This window comes from Sus scrofa, chromosome 9, assembly GCF_054392235.1.
Source record: "Sus scrofa isolate SSC_HxYL_T2T_F1_AM1 chromosome 9, Sscrofa_HxYL_maternal_Yorkshire_Landrace_v2.0, whole genome shotgun sequence".
Classification (NCBI taxonomy): Eukaryota; Metazoa; Chordata; class Mammalia; order Artiodactyla; family Suidae; genus Sus; species Sus scrofa.
In genome coordinates, this window is record NC_139391.1 from 3278789 (window position 1) to 3296902 (window position 18114).

General features: G+C 53.2%; 1 protein-coding gene across 1 annotated transcript in view; it reads right to left on the bottom strand.

The window, feature by feature from the left end:
• The window catches only part of DNHD1 (dynein heavy chain domain 1), a 66141-nt gene that overhangs the window by 20400 nt on the left and 27627 nt on the right, over positions 1 to 18114 (bottom strand). Inside the window, exons 17-26 of the mRNA XM_084974816.1 lie at positions 16455 to 16582; positions 16164 to 16362; positions 15717 to 15811; positions 14999 to 15203; positions 13617 to 13742; positions 13221 to 13318; positions 10246 to 13132; positions 9913 to 10090; positions 9560 to 9752; positions 9047 to 9332 (exon numbers count right to left, since the gene is read on the bottom strand). Coding sequence (XP_084830942.1) covers positions 9047 to 9332; positions 9560 to 9752; positions 9913 to 10090; positions 10246 to 13132; positions 13221 to 13318; positions 13617 to 13742; positions 14999 to 15203; positions 15717 to 15811; positions 16164 to 16362; positions 16455 to 16582 — 4395 coding nt within the window. The remainder of the gene's footprint in view (positions 1 to 9046; positions 9333 to 9559; positions 9753 to 9912; positions 10091 to 10245; positions 13133 to 13220; positions 13319 to 13616; positions 13743 to 14998; positions 15204 to 15716; positions 15812 to 16163; positions 16363 to 16454; positions 16583 to 18114) is intronic.

The window sequence follows — 18114 nt, forward strand, 5'->3', positions numbered from 1 at the left end:
CAGGTTCCCTTCCACTGCATCACAGTGGGAACTGCCAGCATAAGGGACAGTTTTTAATTTTGGTAAAATACAATTTTTGTATTTTTTTTTTTTTGTATTTTTTTTTTGCTATTTCTTTGGGCCGCTCCCACGGCATGTGGAGGTTCCCAGGCTAGGGGTCGAATCGGAGCTGTAGCCACTGGCCTACACCACAGCCACAGCAACGCAGGATCCGAGCCACGTCTGCAACCTACACCACAGCTCACGGCAACGCCGGATCATTAACCCACTGAGCAAGGGCAGGGACCGAACATGCAATCTCATGGTTCCTAGTCGGATTCGTTAACCACTGCGCCACGACGGGAACTCCCAATTTTTGTATCTTAAGAAATCTTTGCCTCTAACCAAGTTCACACAGACTTTTCTCCAATTTTTTTAAGTTTTATAGTTTTATCTTTTATAGTTTGGCCTATAATCCATTTATAATTGATTTCTATGGATGTCGTGAGGTAGGATTCAAGGCTCATTTTCCCCCACAGACATGAAGTTGCTCCAGCTCCTCCACTGCCCTCTCCCCATTGAATTTTCTCGGCACACTTGGTGAAAACCAAATGGTAACCCCTGTATATTGGAGTCACTGGTCTGTTCCTTTAGGTCACACCCACGTCCTTACACCAATACCTCACTGTAAGTGGACACAGTAGGTGTCGAAATCAAAAGGTAAGTCCTGTTCTTTTCCTTTTTTTTAAATTAATTTATTTCTGTTCTTTTTCTTTTTCTTTAATTTTTCCGCTGTACAGCATGGGGGCCAAGTTACACTTACATGTATACATTTTTTTTCCACCCTTTGTTCTGCTGCAATTTAAGTATCTAGACATAGCTCTCAATGCTACTCAGCAGGATCTCATTGTAAATCCATTCCAAGTTGTATCCGATAACCCCAAGCTCCCGATCCCTCCCACTCCCTCCCCCTTCCATCAGGCAGCCACAAGTCTTTTCTCCAAGTCCATGATTTTCTTTTCTGTGGAGATGTTCATTTGTGCTGGATATTAGAATCCAGTTATAAGTGATATCATATGGTATTTGTTTTTGTCTTTCTGACTTATTTCACTCAGTATGAGATTCTCTAGTTCCATCCATGTTGCTGCAAATGGCATTATGTTGTTCTTTTCTATGGCTGAGGAGTATTCCATTGTGTATATGTACCACATCTTCCGAATCCAATCATCTGTCGATGGACATTTGGGTTGTTTCCGTGTCCTAGCTATTGTGAACAGTGCTGCAATGAACATGCGGGTGCATGTGTCTCTTTTAAGTAGAGTTTTGTCCGGATCTATGCCCAAGAGTGGGATTGCGGGGTCATATGGAAGTTCTATGGATAGATTTCTAAGGTATCTCCAGACTGTTCTCCATAGTGGCCGTACCAGTTTACATTCAACTCCGTTCTTTTTCAAAGCTGTTTTGGCTCTTCTAGGTCTCTTGCATGTTTCCATCTAAGTCTCAGCAGGAGTCTGCCGGTGTCTAAGAAAACAGCCTGATGAGATTGAGATTGTTGGGATTGTGTTGAGTCTATGGCTCAGTTTGGGAGAGATGGGCACCTCAGTACTATAGACTCTTCTGGTTTATGGACATGGAGTATCTCTTCATTTGCCCACGTCTCCTTTAGCTCAGCAGTATTTAGTAATTTTCCGTGTATAGCATTCACTGAGTTTTATTCCTAAATCTTTTAAGCTTCTGGATGATATTTAAAATGTTTGATTTCCAGTTGTTTTTAAGATATAAATAATGACTTCAATAGGTTGTATGCTGTGACACTGCTAAATTCACTTATTTAATCTAATAGGTTTATAGTTTGTTTTCTTATATAGATTCCTCCGGACTCTGTGTAGAAAATCATGTTATATCCCCCCTAGAGACAGTATTATGTCCTTTCCCATTTTAAAATAATTTTTTTTTTTTGGTCTTTTTAGGGCCCGCACCGTCAGCACATGCAAGTTCCCAGGCTAGGGGTCGAATTGGAGCTGTAGCTGCCAGCCTACACCACAGCCACAGCCACACAGGATCTAAGCTGTGTCTGCAAACCTACACCACAGCTGATGGCAACGCCAGATCCTTAACCCACTGAGTGATGCCAGAGATCGAACTGGCATCCTCATGGCTGCCAGTCAGTTCGTTTCCACTGTGCCACGACAGGAACTCCTATTTCTCTTTCTTATTGCACTGATAGGGATTTCTGGTGCAATGCGAATAGAAGCAGTGAGAGTGGACATTCTTGTCTTGTGCCTGATCTTATGGAGAAAGTGCTCAATACTTCACAGTTAAGCATGTGATTAGCTGTAAATTTTAATAGACGCCCTTCATCAACTGAGAAAATTCCTTTCTATGGCTAGCTTGCTGAGAGTTACAAAGTGTTGCGTTGTATCAAGTGCTTTTTCTATTGATGAGATGATCTTACACTTTTTTCCTTCGTTCTGTTAATATCATGCATTGCACTGACTGATTTTTGAATGCTGAATCAACTTTGCATTCTTGGGATACTCGCCACTTGATCATGTGTTCTTGTTTTCATATGCTGCTGAATCGTACTTAATATCATTAAGGACTTTTAAAAATTTTTATTTGTGGAAGTTCATGGTCTATAATTTCTTTTCTTGAAGTATCTTTTCAGAACTTGGTATGAGGGTTATGGTATCATTTTAAAATGATTTGAAAAGTTATCTACTCATTTTCTGAAAAAGCGTGCCTAAGTTTCCACTTTTTTCTTAATATTGTGTATAATTTATGTACCCAGCTAACTGGGAATATTTTTATGAATTTAAAAATTTAATAGGAGTTCCTGTCGTGGCACAGTGGTTAACGAATCCGACTAGGAACCATGAGGTTGCGGGTTCGGTCCCTGCCCTTGCTCAGTGGGTTAATGATCCGGCGTTGCCGTGAGCTGTGGTGTAGGTTGCAGACGCGGCTTGGATCCTGCGTTGCTGTGGCTCTGGCGTAGGCTGGCGGCTACAGCTCTGATTAGACCCCTAGCCTGGGAACCTCCATATGCTGCAGGAGCAGCCCAAAGAAATAGCAAAAAGACAAAAAAAAAAAATTAATATATTCTTTTTCCTCTTGAGATTTTGATAAGTTGTGTTTTTCAAAGCATCTGTCCATTTCATCTAAATTGCTAGTTAGTATATAAAGTTTTTCACAATATTCCCTGGTAATCCTTTTTAATGTCTTTTAAGATAAAACTTCTCTCATTCCTGATATTGATCATTTATATTTTCTCTTTTTATTTCTTGATGTGTGTTACTTGATGCATTCATCTTTTTCAAAGAACCAAATTTTGGCTTTGTTGATATTTTCTATTGTTTGCACTTTTTTCTGTTTCATCAATTACTGCTTTGATCTTTGGGATTTATCTCCTTTTAATTACTTTGGGTTGAACTTGCTCCTCTTTTTCTAGATTCTTAAGCTGAGAATATAGATCACTGATTCCAAGTTTTTCTTCTTTATTTATTGAGTTCCCACACCAGGGATTGAATCCGAGCCACAGCTACAACCTACTCTGGATCCTTTAACCCACTGCGCTGGGCCAGGGATCTAACCACACCTCTGCAGCAATCCAAGCCGCTGCAGTAGGGTTCTTAACCCCCTGTGCCACAGCGGGAACTCCTTTTCTAATCAAGGACTTTAAAGCTTATAGACTCTCCAAGCACTGCTTAAGCTACATCCCACACATTTTGATGTGTTTTGTTTTTTATTACTATTCAGTCCAAAATATTTTCTAATTTCCCCTGGAGTCTCTTTGATGCATGAGTTGCTTAGAAGTGTGCTAACTTCAAATAGTTGGGGATTTTCTAGGTATCTTATTGTTACTGGTTTTTAATGTTACAGAGAAAATACTCTGTGAAATTTAATCCTTTGAAATTTGTTGAGCCTTGTTTTGTGCCTACGGTCTCTGTTGGCGGGGGTTCCGTGTGCACTTGGCCGTCGGTGGGCATATATCTCTAAGAGTCGGCGTGGTGAACCGTGTCAGAGCTACACGCTTATGTCCTCTATCCTTGTTCTGACAGTTGTTGAGAGGGGCATCAGACCTCCTACTGTGATTTTAGATTTGCTCTTTCTCTCTCGTGACTCTCCATTTTTCTCTTCACATATTTTGAAGCTCTGGTCAGGTAGGGACACGTTCAGGGCATTTATTTCTCCCTCATTAGAGATCGTGAGAGCTCCAGTTCTTTACAATACCGCTTGTCCTGAAGGGCTTTGGTATTAATACAGCCACATAACTTTCTTTCTTTTTTTTCCTTTTAAGGCCACATACCTGTGGCATATGGAAGTTCCCAGGCTAGGGGTCCAATGGGAGCTGCAGCTACCAGCCAACACTATGGCCACAGCATCGTCAGAGACGAGCCGCATCTGTGGCCTACACCTCAGCTCATGGCAACACTGGATCCTTAACCCACTGAGCGAAGCCAGGGATTGAACCTGCAACCTTGTGGATATTAGTCGGATTCATTTCCGATGCACCACGTCAGGAACTCCCCACATAACTTTCTTATGCATACCATTTGTATGATAACTCTTTTGCCTTTAATAAAATCTGTGTTTTGGAGTTCCCATGATGGCTCAGTGGAAACGAATCTGACTAGTATCCGTGAGGACGCAGGCTCAATCCCTGGCCTTGCTCAGTGGGTTAAGGATCTGGCATTGCCGTGAGCTGTGGTGTAGGTCACAGATGTGGCTTGGATCCCACATTGCTGTGGCTGTAGCATAGGCCAGCAACTACAGCATGAACTGGATACCTAGCCTGGGAACTTCCATATGCCACAGGTGCGGCCCTAAAAAGACAAAAAATAAAATCGGTGTCTCTCTCTTAAGGAGTTCCCTGGTGGTCTAGTGGTTAGGACCCTGCATTTGCACTGCTGAGGCTGTTCAATTCCCGGTCTGGAAACGGATCCATATCATGCTGCTGCAAAAACAACGACAACAAAACATACTAAAGTACATCTCTTAGAGAGCTTAGAGCTACTTCTCACTTTTTCATCTAGTCTGATAAGGCTGGCCTTTTATTTGGTGTGTTAGTCCATTTACATTTAGAAGAATCATTGGAGTTCCCGCCATGGCTCAGCGGTTAGTGAACCTGACTAGCAACAAAGAGGACATGGGTTCGATCCCTGGCCTCGCTCAGTGGGTTAAGGATCTGGCGTTGCCATGAGCTGTGGTGTAGGTCACAGATGCAGCTCGGATCCCACGTTGCTGTGGCTGTGGTGCAGGCCGACAGCTACAGCTCCGATTGGACCCCTGGCCTGGGAACCTCCATATGCTGCAGGCGTGGCCCTAAAGAGACAAAAAAAGAAGACAAAAAGACATTTAGAGCAGTCACTGATATGGCTGGTTTAAAATCCACTGTATTGTTGTCTTCTATTTGTCTGTTTTCATTCTGCTGTTGCCCATTTCTTGCTTTCTTTCATATAACTGACATAGGTTTATATCCCGCTGGATTTCCTTCATTGGCTTTAGTCCTTCTCTTTGGTGTTAGTACTTAGTGACTTCTCCATGGCGAACAACAGGCCTCCTTAGTGCGTCCATATTTAGCTGTGACGCTCTTCCACTTCGCACTCGTATTTACTCCTCCCTCCTCCCATGTCACCGTAAGAACCTGCACGTGCGTAATTCAGCTTACGCGCTCTTCCCTACCCTACCCTTTTACTATCCTTCCAACTTTTTCCACACCTACCTACACCGACAACTCCATGTTATTTTATTTTTTGTCTTTTTAGGGCCATACCTCCGGCACATGGAAATTCCCAGGCTAGGGGCCGAATCAGAGTTGTAGCCGCTGGCCTACGCCACAGCCACAGCCAGAGCCATGCGGGAGCAGAGGCGCACCTGCAACCTACACCCCAGGTCACGGCAACGCCGGATCCTTAACCTAGGGAGCGAGGCCAGGGATTGAACCTGGGTCCTCGTGTATACTAGTCAGATTCGTTTCCCCTGAGCCACAATGGGAACTGCATCCACGGGATTTTAAACGAGCAGCTATGTTGGGAAGAAATTAAGAGACAAAACAGTATTTACAGGCGCCCGCACGTTTGCCGTCTCCGGTGCTCTTCATTCTTTCCTGCAGATCCGGGCTTCCATGCAGTGTTCTTTCCTCTAGACCCAAAAACCAGCTTTTGGCATTTCTGGCAGCACAGTGCTAGCAGCAGTGAATTTGCTCATATTTCATGGGTCGGGAATATTTTTATTTCATCTTCACTTATAATCGTTTCTTTACTGGATAGAAAATTCTAGGGTGACAGGGTGGGGTTTTTTTTTTTCCCCTTTTAGCACTTTAAAGCTGTTGTTCTACCACCCTCAGGGCTCTGTTGTTTTTCTTTTCTCTTCCTTTCTTTTTTGTCTTTTTAGGGCCACACCCACGGCATATGGAGGTTCCCAGGCTAGGCTCAGCTGCCAGCCTACACCACAGCCACAGCAACGCGGGATCCGAGCCACGTCTGCGACCCACACCAGAGCTCACGGCAATGCCGGATCCTTACCCCACTGAGCAAGGCCAGGGATCAAACTCGTGTCCTCATGGATGCTAGTCGGATTCGTTTCCGCTGAGCCACCAGGGGAAACTCAGGACTCTGTTGTTTTGGATGAGAGAGGTTAACTGTCATTCTTAATGTGGTTCATGTATATATAATGTGTCTTTTTATTTTTCCTCTGACCACTTTCAAAGTTCCTCTCTCTCTGGCTTTTTGGCAGTTTGACCATGATATTCCTAGATGTGTTTCTTTTTATGATCCTCCTTAAAGGAGAACCGAGATTTCTATACCTGAAAGTCAATGCTTTTAAAGAAATTTGGAAAAATGTAGGCCATCATTTCCTCAAAGGTATTTCTTGCCCTAGTCTCACTCTTTGTTCCTTCGGAAACTCTCGTTATATACACATTAGATTAAAGCTCTTTTCATGTTCAACTTTTTTGGTCTTTGGGGTTCACTGGCTCTTTTGCCATTTCCAATGTACTATTAAGCCACCCAGTGAATTTCTTCATTTCAGTTATAATCTCCACTTCTATAATTTCCATTTAGTTATTTTTGGTAGTTTTTATTTCTTTGCTGAGATTACCTCTGTGTTCACTCATTAAGCTCCTATCTCCCTTTCAGCACCTGACAGCTTTTATAGTAGCTGCTATAAAGTATTTGTCAAACTCGACGTCTAGACCATCTCAGGATCAGCTTTTATCAACTGTTTTCTCTTGACACAGTTTTCCTTTTTTTTTTTTTTTTTTCCTTTTTTGCCTTTTCTAGGGCTGCTCATGCAGCAGATGGAGGTTCCCAGGCTAGGGGTCGAATCAGAGCTGGAGCCGCTGGCCTACGCCAGAGCCACAGCAACGCAGGATCTGAGCCACCTCTGTGACCTCCACCACAGCTCACGGCAATGCCGGATCCTTAACCCACTGAGCAAGGGCAGGGACCGAACCTGCAACCTCATGGTTCCTCATTGGATTCGTTAACCGCTTTGCCAGTCAGGACCTCCGACAAAGTTTTCTTCTTGTTGTGTGGCTCTCGGTCTTCTGCTCTGTATGGCGTTTCGGTGGCTGCCACCCCAGGAGAGCTTTTACACTGCCAGCTGTGTGTACGTCACTCTATACAGTTGCTTGCCATGTTTTCAACGTTCCTGCTGAAATCTCTTCTCGGCTGCCAGTCACAGGTCTGGCGGTACCTCCTTTTACCCTTTCTGTTATCCAGCAACATCCCGATTCCTTGTGCAAATTCACTGAGAAGGCCAAATAATGTAGTTGGAAAAAATTACTGGTTTGGAGCCAAGCAGACGTGAATATTCACTGTGATCTAATGCTTTCCGGCTAGAGTGTCTCGGTCAAATTATAAAATCTTTCAGTTTCTTGGTCTTCAAAATCATCATAACAAACCTCCATCTCATTAGGCTTTATGGAGAATGTAGTATTCAATAAACGATTCCACTTGGCTCAGCTTTTCCGCACTGCTCCAGGGACTTCAGTGTCTAACCGGACAATCCACCTAAAGCTTTAGCGCATGGACACCCTCAACTTCAATACCCTGTACCCGGGCTTCATTTTTGCCCATGCCCATGCCCACATTCTCCGAACCTGTCATCGTCTTAGGGAGGCAGATGACTTTAGAAACATCTAACTTCAGTAACCCAGACTTTCATCAGGATTTTGCCCCTTTCCTTTACTCTTACTGAGCATTTACTTCCTGCCAGGTCGTCAAAATGACTGAGACACCTCTCTGCTCTCATGAAGCTCAGAGTGGGACGGAAGTGAACATAGCGTCAGAAAACCAGGGTTGTCACGGATTTTTGGATAGGGCACAGGAGTGAGTGTTGATGCAAACCTGGAGGTGACACTGCCTGAGATTACTTGTAAAGAATAAGTAGGATTTAGCCAGATAAACGGAGGAGAAACGGCAGAGAGGATGGCGAGCCCAGAGCCCAGAGGCAGCCTGACTTACTGGATGCTTGTGCTGCATAGTTGAGTCCAGTTAGAACGCAGAGCACAAAAGTCTAGAGAAGGAAGACTCACCACAAGAAAGCTTTGCCCGAGCATCTTCCGAAGCTCTAGGCCATGACTGTCTGAACCAGGGAAGATGAGTGGAAATAGGTGGAGAGGTTTGAGACGTACTCAAGGGGCAAAACTAGGACACGCGGTGACTGGACATGGTGAGAGGAGGAGCCACGTCCACAGGGGTTCTGGCTAAACTGACGAGACGGTACCAGCGGAGGGGGGTGCCATTACTAAGAGGGCATACGGAGCAGGGTTTGGGGGCAAGATAATGAGTTCAGGGTTGGATCTGAGATGCTGAAGGGACCAGAAACTGTTGGATAAATAGGTCTGGTGCTTAGAAGAGAATCTTGGCGGTGAAGATTTAGCAGTCAAAGCACAGAGATGGTAGATGAGGCCCTGCAAGAGATAAGGCTACTGAGGGAGCACAGGCAGATGGAGATGTTGAGAATGGAGCACTGAGATTCAGCCTGTAGGAGTCTGTGAATACCGCCAGGGCTTTCACCGTCTCAAGAGGTGACAGTGACCTCTTCCCTCCTCCCAGCTCCTCACCGGAAGCAGCCAGGTGCAGATCTTCCAGCAGGAAGAGGATGCAGCCCTTAGAATCCTGCTGCGCAGGCCATGGGCTGGCCTGCGGTGGGCCCTGGACCCCTTGGCTCAGCAGGAAGCGGAGGTGGGTGGTCCTGACGGCCGGGTGGATGGGGCTGCACGTGTACGGGTGCTGTGGCGCCACTAGCGCCTCCACAAAGGCCGACTTCCCTGTTGCTGCCTCTCCAGCCAGCAGCACCGGCTGCCCCTCTGACAGGAGCAGGTCCACCACGTACAAGAGCCGTTCGGTCTGCAGGACAGGAGCAGGGCTTGCTGCGGCAGCACAGGGAGCGAGCTGAAGGGCAGAGCCTAGGAGCCCTGTACTCAAGCTGTTTGCAGACCCCTTCATGCGTTCTTGTGGTTATGAAAACACACCAAAGAACGGGAGCAGGTTGGCCTCGGCTGGGCCTAGGACACGAACCACCCCAGGGGAGCTCTTGGACCCCCAGCCCTGCCAAGTCCCCGCTGTCCTCACACCTGGGGAGAAGGATGGAAGGTGCCCGGAGCTCCCTTGATGTGGCTGCCCAGGTACTGGCCGGTGAAGGGGACTAGCGTCCCATCCTCAGGGCACACATGGAGGTCAAACACCGAGGCTGAGGGTGGTGGCTCCGGGTAGTTGGACAGGCAGCTGATGGAATCTCTCATGAAGGCATCAAAGCGGGGCCAGAGCCTGTGCAGGCGGACAAAGGCCAAAGCGTCAGCTACGGCAGTTCCATCTTCAGGGCCCTCACACGCTCCACCCTCCCCTGACGACGTCTGTCGCCCGGTGCTGCCCCCGTGGGCGATTCCATCTCAGCCCTCTGCTGCCCCCTCCCCACCCCCGTAGACACCTGCAGGGAAGGTGGGCTCCAAAGCCCCAGATCAAAGCAAAGAGGAAGCTGCTGACGGCCAGAAGGTGCTCCCTGCGCTTGTTCGTCACAGCTTCGCTGTCGGCCTGGCTCCGGGTCAGAAAGACGCTCTTGGAGGACCTGAAGCTTCGGGCCACAGGATCACTACAGCTGAGGTCCTCTGCAAAGGTCGCCATGGCCAGAACCGCAGCCCCGTAGCAAGAAGGGGAGGGGTGGGGAAGAGAGGAGGGGCTGGCTGTGACGCCCCGCTCTCAGGCCCCCGCTCTGCCCCCGCTCTCAAGGCCACGGAGCTCTCCGACGGACCCTTCCCTTCACCTGGGACATGTGCCTTGGCCTCCTCGTCTCCGCGCAGGTGTGGGTCAAGCAGACAACGCAAGATGCGGGCCAGGCTGGCGACTTCCGCCACCCCTGGGGAAATGGCCTGCCGCCCGTGTACCTGCAGCACAGAACTGGCACCCTGGCAGGTGAGGAATCGGAATGTGGCAGGTACCAGCACGTCAGCCAGGTGGTTGAGCTCCGTGATGGTCTGGAGCTGCAGTCGGTACTCACGGGGCAGAGCTGCCATCAGGACGCCCAGCCTGCCCTGCCACGTCTGCTCCCCGCCACACCAGACGAGGGCACAGCGGCCCACCGCCGTGGGGGACATGCCTGTGGCATCTCCCACCTCCATCAAGAGGAAAGTACCCGGGGGCCGTGCTATCCGCTCACCGCTGGGGAGGCTGAGCTGGGGGGGGTCACCCAGGAGGCAAGTGACGCAGTCCAGCCAGGCAGCACTGGGAGCCCCGTCACACACGATCCAGCGCTGAATCCCTGCTGACTCCTGCACCTGCCCCTCTGGGCCCGCGGTCCTGTAGCGACTGGCTTCCCCGAGCAGACGTGGGAAGACGCCGTGGTGCCAGCAGGGGCCCTCCAGCCACCCCAGGAACTCCTGGGGGCTGAGCACACTGGGATACAGGTGTGCGATCTGCACAGGCCGGCAGCTCTGGGCTGCGGCGTCTTCCATGGCCACCAGCCTGTTCTGGATCTTATATAAGCTGTGCCAGCAAGCGGTCTTGCCGCTGCCTGCAGGGCCCAGGAGCAGAACGCCTGCAGCCTGGCCCAGGGCCTGGCCCAGCTGCTCGAGGGACCCCAGAATGTCAGGGCTGGGGTGCAGGCCTCCTTGCCGCAGCTCCTCCACCACCAGTGACCTCCTCAGCCTGGGGCTCCGAGGCTCTTCCGGCACCTGGCTGGCGGTGGGGAAGAGCCCACTGAGCAGCTTTTGGAGGTCGTGCAGGCGGACCCCACCCAGGACGCTGAACAGTGGGGAGCGTTGCAGGGCCTGCAGCAGGGTGGCCTCCTCGACGGCGGCTGGGCTGCGGACCTGCTCGGACTCGGGGTCCTCCTCCGTCGCGCTGAGAGCCTGGATCATGTCTTCCAGAACCTGCTTGAGGAGTGGCAAGCGGCAGGGCAGGGGCCCAGACGCCAGCTCCCGCTCTAGGGAGAAGAATCTGGATAGGCGGGTGGCCAGGCGGGAGGCGTCCCGGATGCCCGCACCCAGCAGGGTCAGCTCTGCCACTTGCTGCAGGTCGGGCAGTGCCAAGGCCACAGGGCGCAGCAGCAGGCGCAGGTTGGCAGGCAGGGCGGGGCTCAGCGCTCGCATCGTCAGGAGGCAGCCGAAGCCAAGGCGCAGGTCCACCTGGCGTTTCTCAAAGAAGCCACGGCCGAGGACCTGGGGGTGGGTGGGGTCCACAGTGCTGGTGTTTCGGGAAGCTTCTTGGTACAGTGGGGCGTAGAGGTGACGCAGTTCAGCCAAGCGCTGGCCCAGGGCAGAGAGCAAGCCGAGGGGCAAGTGCTGAGCCGCTCTCAGGAGCAGCCAGGCGCCGCCCTGCAGGGCGCCGTGCAGACAGCAGCTCAGGCTTCGGGCCTCTATCTGAGGAAAGCAGGGCAGCACCACTAGCTGGCGGCCCAGGGCCTGTGCCAGGCTCTTCACTGTGGCTGCCTTGCCCACACCGGCAGGGCCCAGCAGAGCCCCGCAGGCCACCTCCTCCAGGGCCAGCAGCAGCACCAGGGCTGGCCGCTCAGGGAGCAGGCTGGGCAGCAGCCCCAGCCTGGGACCCAGGTACTCATAGTTGTAGAAGACAGACCGGCCCAGCACGTCTATCCAGCACGCAGCTGGTGACAGAGAAGTCCTCGTAGGTGCGCTAGACGTGGGATCCTGCAGGAGGTTTTGGCAGGTGGTGTGAGGCGAACCCAGGTGGTACTTGAGTTGGCGGGCCCAGTGGAAGTCGGCCAGGTCGCTGACCTGGTGCTCCTGCAGCAGCTGTGCGATGTCCCGGTGAGCCACTGCCACAACCAGCAGGGCCCTGAGCAGGCTGCTCTGGCGGACAGAGGGTGGGGGCTGCTCACCCTGAGAGGCCCTCTGGGCCCGCACGAAATGCACCAGGACCTCGAGCTTGCGCACGTGCCAGGGGACCAGGGCCTGGGCCTTCCCTTCCAGCAGGGCCTCCTCCGTGCCGACCCGCCACACCACCTCCTCTGCCACCAGCACGCACTGCCACGGGAAGGCCTGTGCCAGGTCCAGCCAGTGCTGGACATACAGCTGCGGGGGCAGCTGGCTCTGCGGGGGCAGCTGCTTGAAGGCCTTGTCCAGGGCCGGGCCCAGAGCCAAGCGGGCAGCCACACAGTCCTGCAGCGTGTGCACCAGTGCCAGCCGCAGACACCGCTCCAGCGAGGCCAGCCACTTGGGGAGGTCTGGGTGCAGAGGGAGGGGCCCCCGCAGCGCCACCGCCTCCCCACCGGCCCCCAGCACCGCCAGGGCCTCCACCTGAATCCGCGTGCTGGAGCTTGCCTGCTGGGCACCTGTGTGTTTGGCCGTTTCGTGGGACCTGAAGCTCATGGCCTGCACAGGAGGGAAGCAGCGGCGCGCCCACAGCTGGGCCTCACAGGGCTCCAGCGGAGCGGACAGCAGGGCCACCAGTTCGCTGTCGCTGAGGAAGAAGAGGCGGGGGCAGCGAGCGCGCACGCCGTACAGCACGCTCTCCAGCGCCGCGATGATGCCTTCCAGCTCCACGGAGCCGGCCTGCAGCGCTCGCTGCAGCTGCTGCCCTTGGAAATGAGGGCTCCGCCGGGCACTGGGCACGATGAGTGACAGAACCAAGGGGTCGGCCACAGACACCTGCATCAGGGCCCGGTACTGCTCATCCACAGCCTCGAAACGGGAGCGCTGCGGGAGGCAGACGATGCGAGTGAGGGCAGGGCCCCCACCGGGGCCCCGATCTGGTGCTGGCCCGCCGCCACAGCCCCTGCCCTACCAGGTCGGAGCCAGGGAACGGGGTCTTCATCTCATGCAGAACTCTGTTCAGAAAGATCCACTTCTGCTGGAAAGCCACCCACACCTGCAGCAGCGCGTCTGTGGGAGCAGCCAGGGGACACTAGGTGGGGGAGACTTGGGTTCCAGCTTCTGCAAGGGGGTCCAGACCACTCCTGCCCTCTTGGGGTGCCCCGCCCCACAAAACTCTGGGCTTAGCAGCACCCAGGGAACTTACTCGAAGGAGAGAAAACCTGCGCCATCAATGAAGGCCGGGCCACTTCAGCCCCAGACGTGGCCTGAAGGAAGGCAGACCCCACGCCGCCCTGGCCCAGCCCCCACCCCTCCTGCGCCCTCAGGTCCCACCCACCCGAAGGCCACGCTAGAGGGCAGCACGCACCCAGGCCACGCATGATGGTCACCCACTCCAAGGCCCTTCGGTTTAAGTCTCCCGACTTCTGAATGGCCAGGATCTTGACCAACACCTGAAGACTTTCCTGGATGGAGTCCTGCAGGCTGCTGTAATCTAAGGGGGCGGGGCTCCAGTGCTGAGCTGAGCTGAGCTGCCCGTCAGGAAGGGCAAGGACGGGGGGTGGGGGGGCAGGGGGAACGGACACCCCAAAGGCACTGCCGCTCACAGACCCCAAACTGTTCTCCAGAAGACACTATTTTCTTCCACTTGTTGAACCATATGCCCACCAAGAGTCAGGGTGTGTTTGCAAAAGTGTTGACGTGAGTTCTAATTTGCACTACAGAATTTAAGATTGTTTACCATGAACCATGGCTGGGAAAAGATGTGCTGTGGACACTGCGGCACCTTCGCTAAAGAAGGACCCATAAACACGGGACGATAAACTCAGGTAGGCAAGTCCGTTTTTAAAATTTCTGAAATTATAAGAAAAATCTAGAAAAGTTCTGGACTCAGGTAACTTCTGGAGCGTCCTCATGTTACTGCTCAACTTTACAGGAACCGAACGGGGAAAGAGCAGACAATGTAGGAACGCGAGGAACGTCTCCCACTGACCGCGAGTCAGACAAAAGCTCCTGCCCTTAGGTTAAAAGGGAGGTAAATACATGCACAGTCTACGATTTAAGCCAAAATAAAAATCGCAAGCCCTGGATCCGTATTTTATGACTTTTCCTTATTTAACGTACTCTTTTGAACTCGCCAGTTGGGTTTTGATTGGGCTGGGTGAGAATTTCCCGTCCTGGCAGTTTCCTAATGACACCCTCTTTGGGGCTGTTCCCTCTGCCTGGCAAGCCCATCCCCCGTGCCCATCTGGCAAAGGCCTGCGCCTTTGGAAGCATGTGCGGCCTTTGCCTTAAGGGGAGGGAAGGTTTCTCCGACCCCCTTAGCCCCTGTGGTTGGGCTTCTTTCTGGGACCCTACGGCCCTCAGTCGGGCGCTCCAGCACCCGGCCGTCCCTCTCTCCCTGCACCCGCCTGGGGCTCGCGAGGGCTAGGACTTGGCTCTGAAAGCCCGTCTCCTGTGTCAGGCTCAGAGGAGGCAGGACCGGAAGGAGTGAGCGGGCGCCACCCAGAGGACGGGGCATCGGCCGACGGAGAGCCAGGACTGTGAGGGATTCCAGAGGCGCCCAGAAAGGGAAGAGAGGGCCTCCGTTGAAGGGCCAGGGCCTGGGTGGGAGGGAGGGGCAGGGGAGCCCGAGGATATTAGGACGATGAGAGCAGCATGGAGGCTACGCTCTCAGAACAGGCCGGCTGAGGGCTCAGGCTGTGCGGGGGCTGCCCCGGGCTTTCACTGGGCCGCCAGGGCTGGTCTCACCTGAAAGGATGAAGGTGCCACTGTCCTTGGCCACCACCTCGCTCTGGGGGCTGCGGAGTGCTTTCCTGGAGCGCTCGGAGGCCGGGGGCTCGGGGGGCACGTGCAGGATGAAGTTGAGCAGCCGCAGCTGCCGCGCTTCCCAGGCCCGCTGCAGCCGCACCAGGGCCTCTTGGGCACGAACCCGTTGGTTTGCAGACTGCCAGATCTGGAAACGGCTGGGTCTCAGGAACCAGGACTGGCTGGTGGCACAGGGCTAGCCTGGAGCTGGGACTCGGGAGCCAGGGCTCAGGGGAGTGGAGGTCTCAGACAGAGAGCCAGCCAGCAGGTGGCAAAGACAGGCCCCCAGGACCTCCTGTGACCTAAGGCTGCCACCTGAACCCCCTCTTTCGCAGGCTCCAGCTGAGCAGGCAATACCTCAGGCAGCTCGTGCTCTATGGGGACAGGGTGAGTGTTGGTGGAGAGCTGCCATCTTGTGTACCCAGAGCTTTGGGGCCGGGTGCGGGGGACATACTCTCAGAGTCTGGAACCCCCCCCCTTAAGATCCCCATAGCGTCCAGGCAGGCTGGCGATCTCACCCCCCGCCCACCTCCACCCCAAGCCAGTGCCCACTATCCCCTTGTCTCAAGGGGCTAGGGGCCCTAACTGGCTCCATGGGAGCTTAACACACAGGTCGTGGGCTTGCATCACCCTTCCTATGGGGTGGGGGTGGGGGGCCCACCTTATTGATTCGGTCTGTAAACTCCAGCAGTGGACAAGTGAGCAGCTGGCCCAGTGTCAGGAGCTCTGTGTTGTGGAGAGGGCCTAGTCCTAAGGCTGCGGAGAGAGGGACAGGCAGGCAGCACCTGCTATTGGCAGAGCCCAGCCCAGGCCAGTCCAGTGGGTCTCAAAGCAGCACAGAGGCAGCCAAGGTCCAGAGCGCAGCTCAGCGTCCAGAGCTAAGGCTCCAGCCTGCGTCCAGCCCAGGTTGGCAGAGAGGGCCCACGCGGCAGTGCGGAAGGTTAAAAGTGTCTGTCCCTGTGGGGAAGGGGGTTCTGGCCCCGGGGGGATGGCCGGGCCAGCCGGGAGGAGCGGTGGAGCAACCGGAACCGGAACTGGGACCGAGCTGTTGCACTGCTCAGCCTCACGTCTCTCCCTCAGCTTCGGCTCTGACTCTGCCCACACCTACCTCGCAGGAGGGCTTGGAAGTCGAGGTTCTGCAGCTGGAGGCTGCCCAGCTTGCTGAGCAGCGGCAGGAGACTGCGGAACTCCTCCAGCACGTGCATGCAGCGCTGCAGCACCGGGCTATGCAGCCCGAGGGCTGTGCCCATCCCGGCCGCCTCTGTGAGCCAGCCGTCTGTCCTCTCCTGGGCCATGGCCAGGTTGAACTGCAGGGAGAAAGGCTCGCTGGAGACCCTCCCCGCCCGCCCCCTGCCCCCGCAGACTCTCCACTCCCAGATGCAGCTCAGGAAAGCGTCACCTTGGCCAAAGCCGTGCACTTCCACTCGCTGATGTTTTCAGAGACGACTCGGTACAGGTGCCAGATGCGCTGCTGCTGAACGATCGGACGGGTCCCGCAGACTGGCAAGGGCACGGGCCCCTCGTCCCCTGTGGGAGAGGGCTGGCTGAGGCCCGGCCATGTGTGGGTCGGAGGGGGGGGGCATGACCGGGGTGGGACAGTCAAGAGCCCCTAATGAAAGTGCTGGTGGGGGCGTGGGGGGGGTGAGGTTGTCCAGAGCTGCTCAGTACAACCGTCCAAGGGAGAGTTGGTTCCGGGAGAGAGCATCTAGGAAAATGTGACAGTGACACAAAGATGGACCCGCTTCTGCTGGTCTCCATCTCACTTAACCACTCCAGCCACACTACGCTCTATCCTTTCAGTTTTGTGGGGGGCCACACCCGCGGCATGTGGAGGTTCCCAGGCTAGGGGTCAAATCGGAGCTGCAGCGCTGGCCTACACCACAGCCACAGCCACGCCAGGTCTGAGCTGTGTCTGCGACCTACGCTAGAGCTCAGGGCAACACCGGATCTTTAACCCACTGAGCGAGGCCAGAGATTGAAACTGGGTGTCCTCATGGCTACTAGTCAGATTCGTTTCTGCTGCACCACGACAGGAAGTCCAGTGCCAGGTTCTTAACCCACGAAGCTACCAGGGAACTCCCAGGTGCATCTTCTTGAATGAGAAAAAAGTGAAAACGCTGCAGCCAGATGCTGAGAGCCATGCACCATACATGTGCCAGCATCGTCTGTCATGGAGGTCAGAGCGTTTAAAGACTGAGAATCACCAGGCTATCAGAGCTCTGACCTGGCCAAAAACCCAAAGAAAACAAACCAACCCCCACATCACACACAAACAAAAAAGTCAATGAAAACTCTTTAAATCTTCCTTTGTCTGAACGCAAAAGATCCTGCTAGAGACCCGTACAATCCCCGAGAGCAGCTGTCTCGACATTAAACCCTGCGCCAGTGAAGAACTTTCTCCGTGAGAAGGAGCACACGTAACGTCTCCAGACACACGAGCCAATGAAGACAAACTTGAGGATGATCTACTCACTAAATTCCACTGCATTTTTAAACTGTTTTCTCTGGAAATGCTATCAAATTCTTTAAGTTGCAAGAAAACATAGTAAAAAGAGTTCCTGTATATCTTTGATCAAGATCACCTTTTGGGAGTTCCCGTTGTGGCGCAGTGGTTAACGAATCCGACCAGGAACCAAGAGGTTGCGGGTTCGATCCCTGGCCTGGCTCAGTGGGTTAAGGTCCCGGCGTTGCCACGTGCTGTGGTGTAGGTCACAGACGCGGCTCGGATTCCACGTTGCTGTGGCTGTGGTGTAGGCCGGTGGCTATGGCTCCAACTGGACCCCCAGCCTGGGAACCTCCATGTGCTGCGGGTGTGGCCCTAGAAAAGGCAAAGATCCAACAAAGAAAAGATCACCTTTTGTTAACATTTTGCCCATTTTTCTTTACCATTTGTGTTTACATGCTGTGTGTGTGTCTGGGCAGGTGTGCATACACACACACACACACACAGTTTGTTTCTGAACTATTAAAAGCTAACGTATATATATCATGTCCCTTGGCCCCCAAACACTCAAGTGCGTACTTCCCATGAAAAGGGATGTCCTCTTCCTTAACTTGAG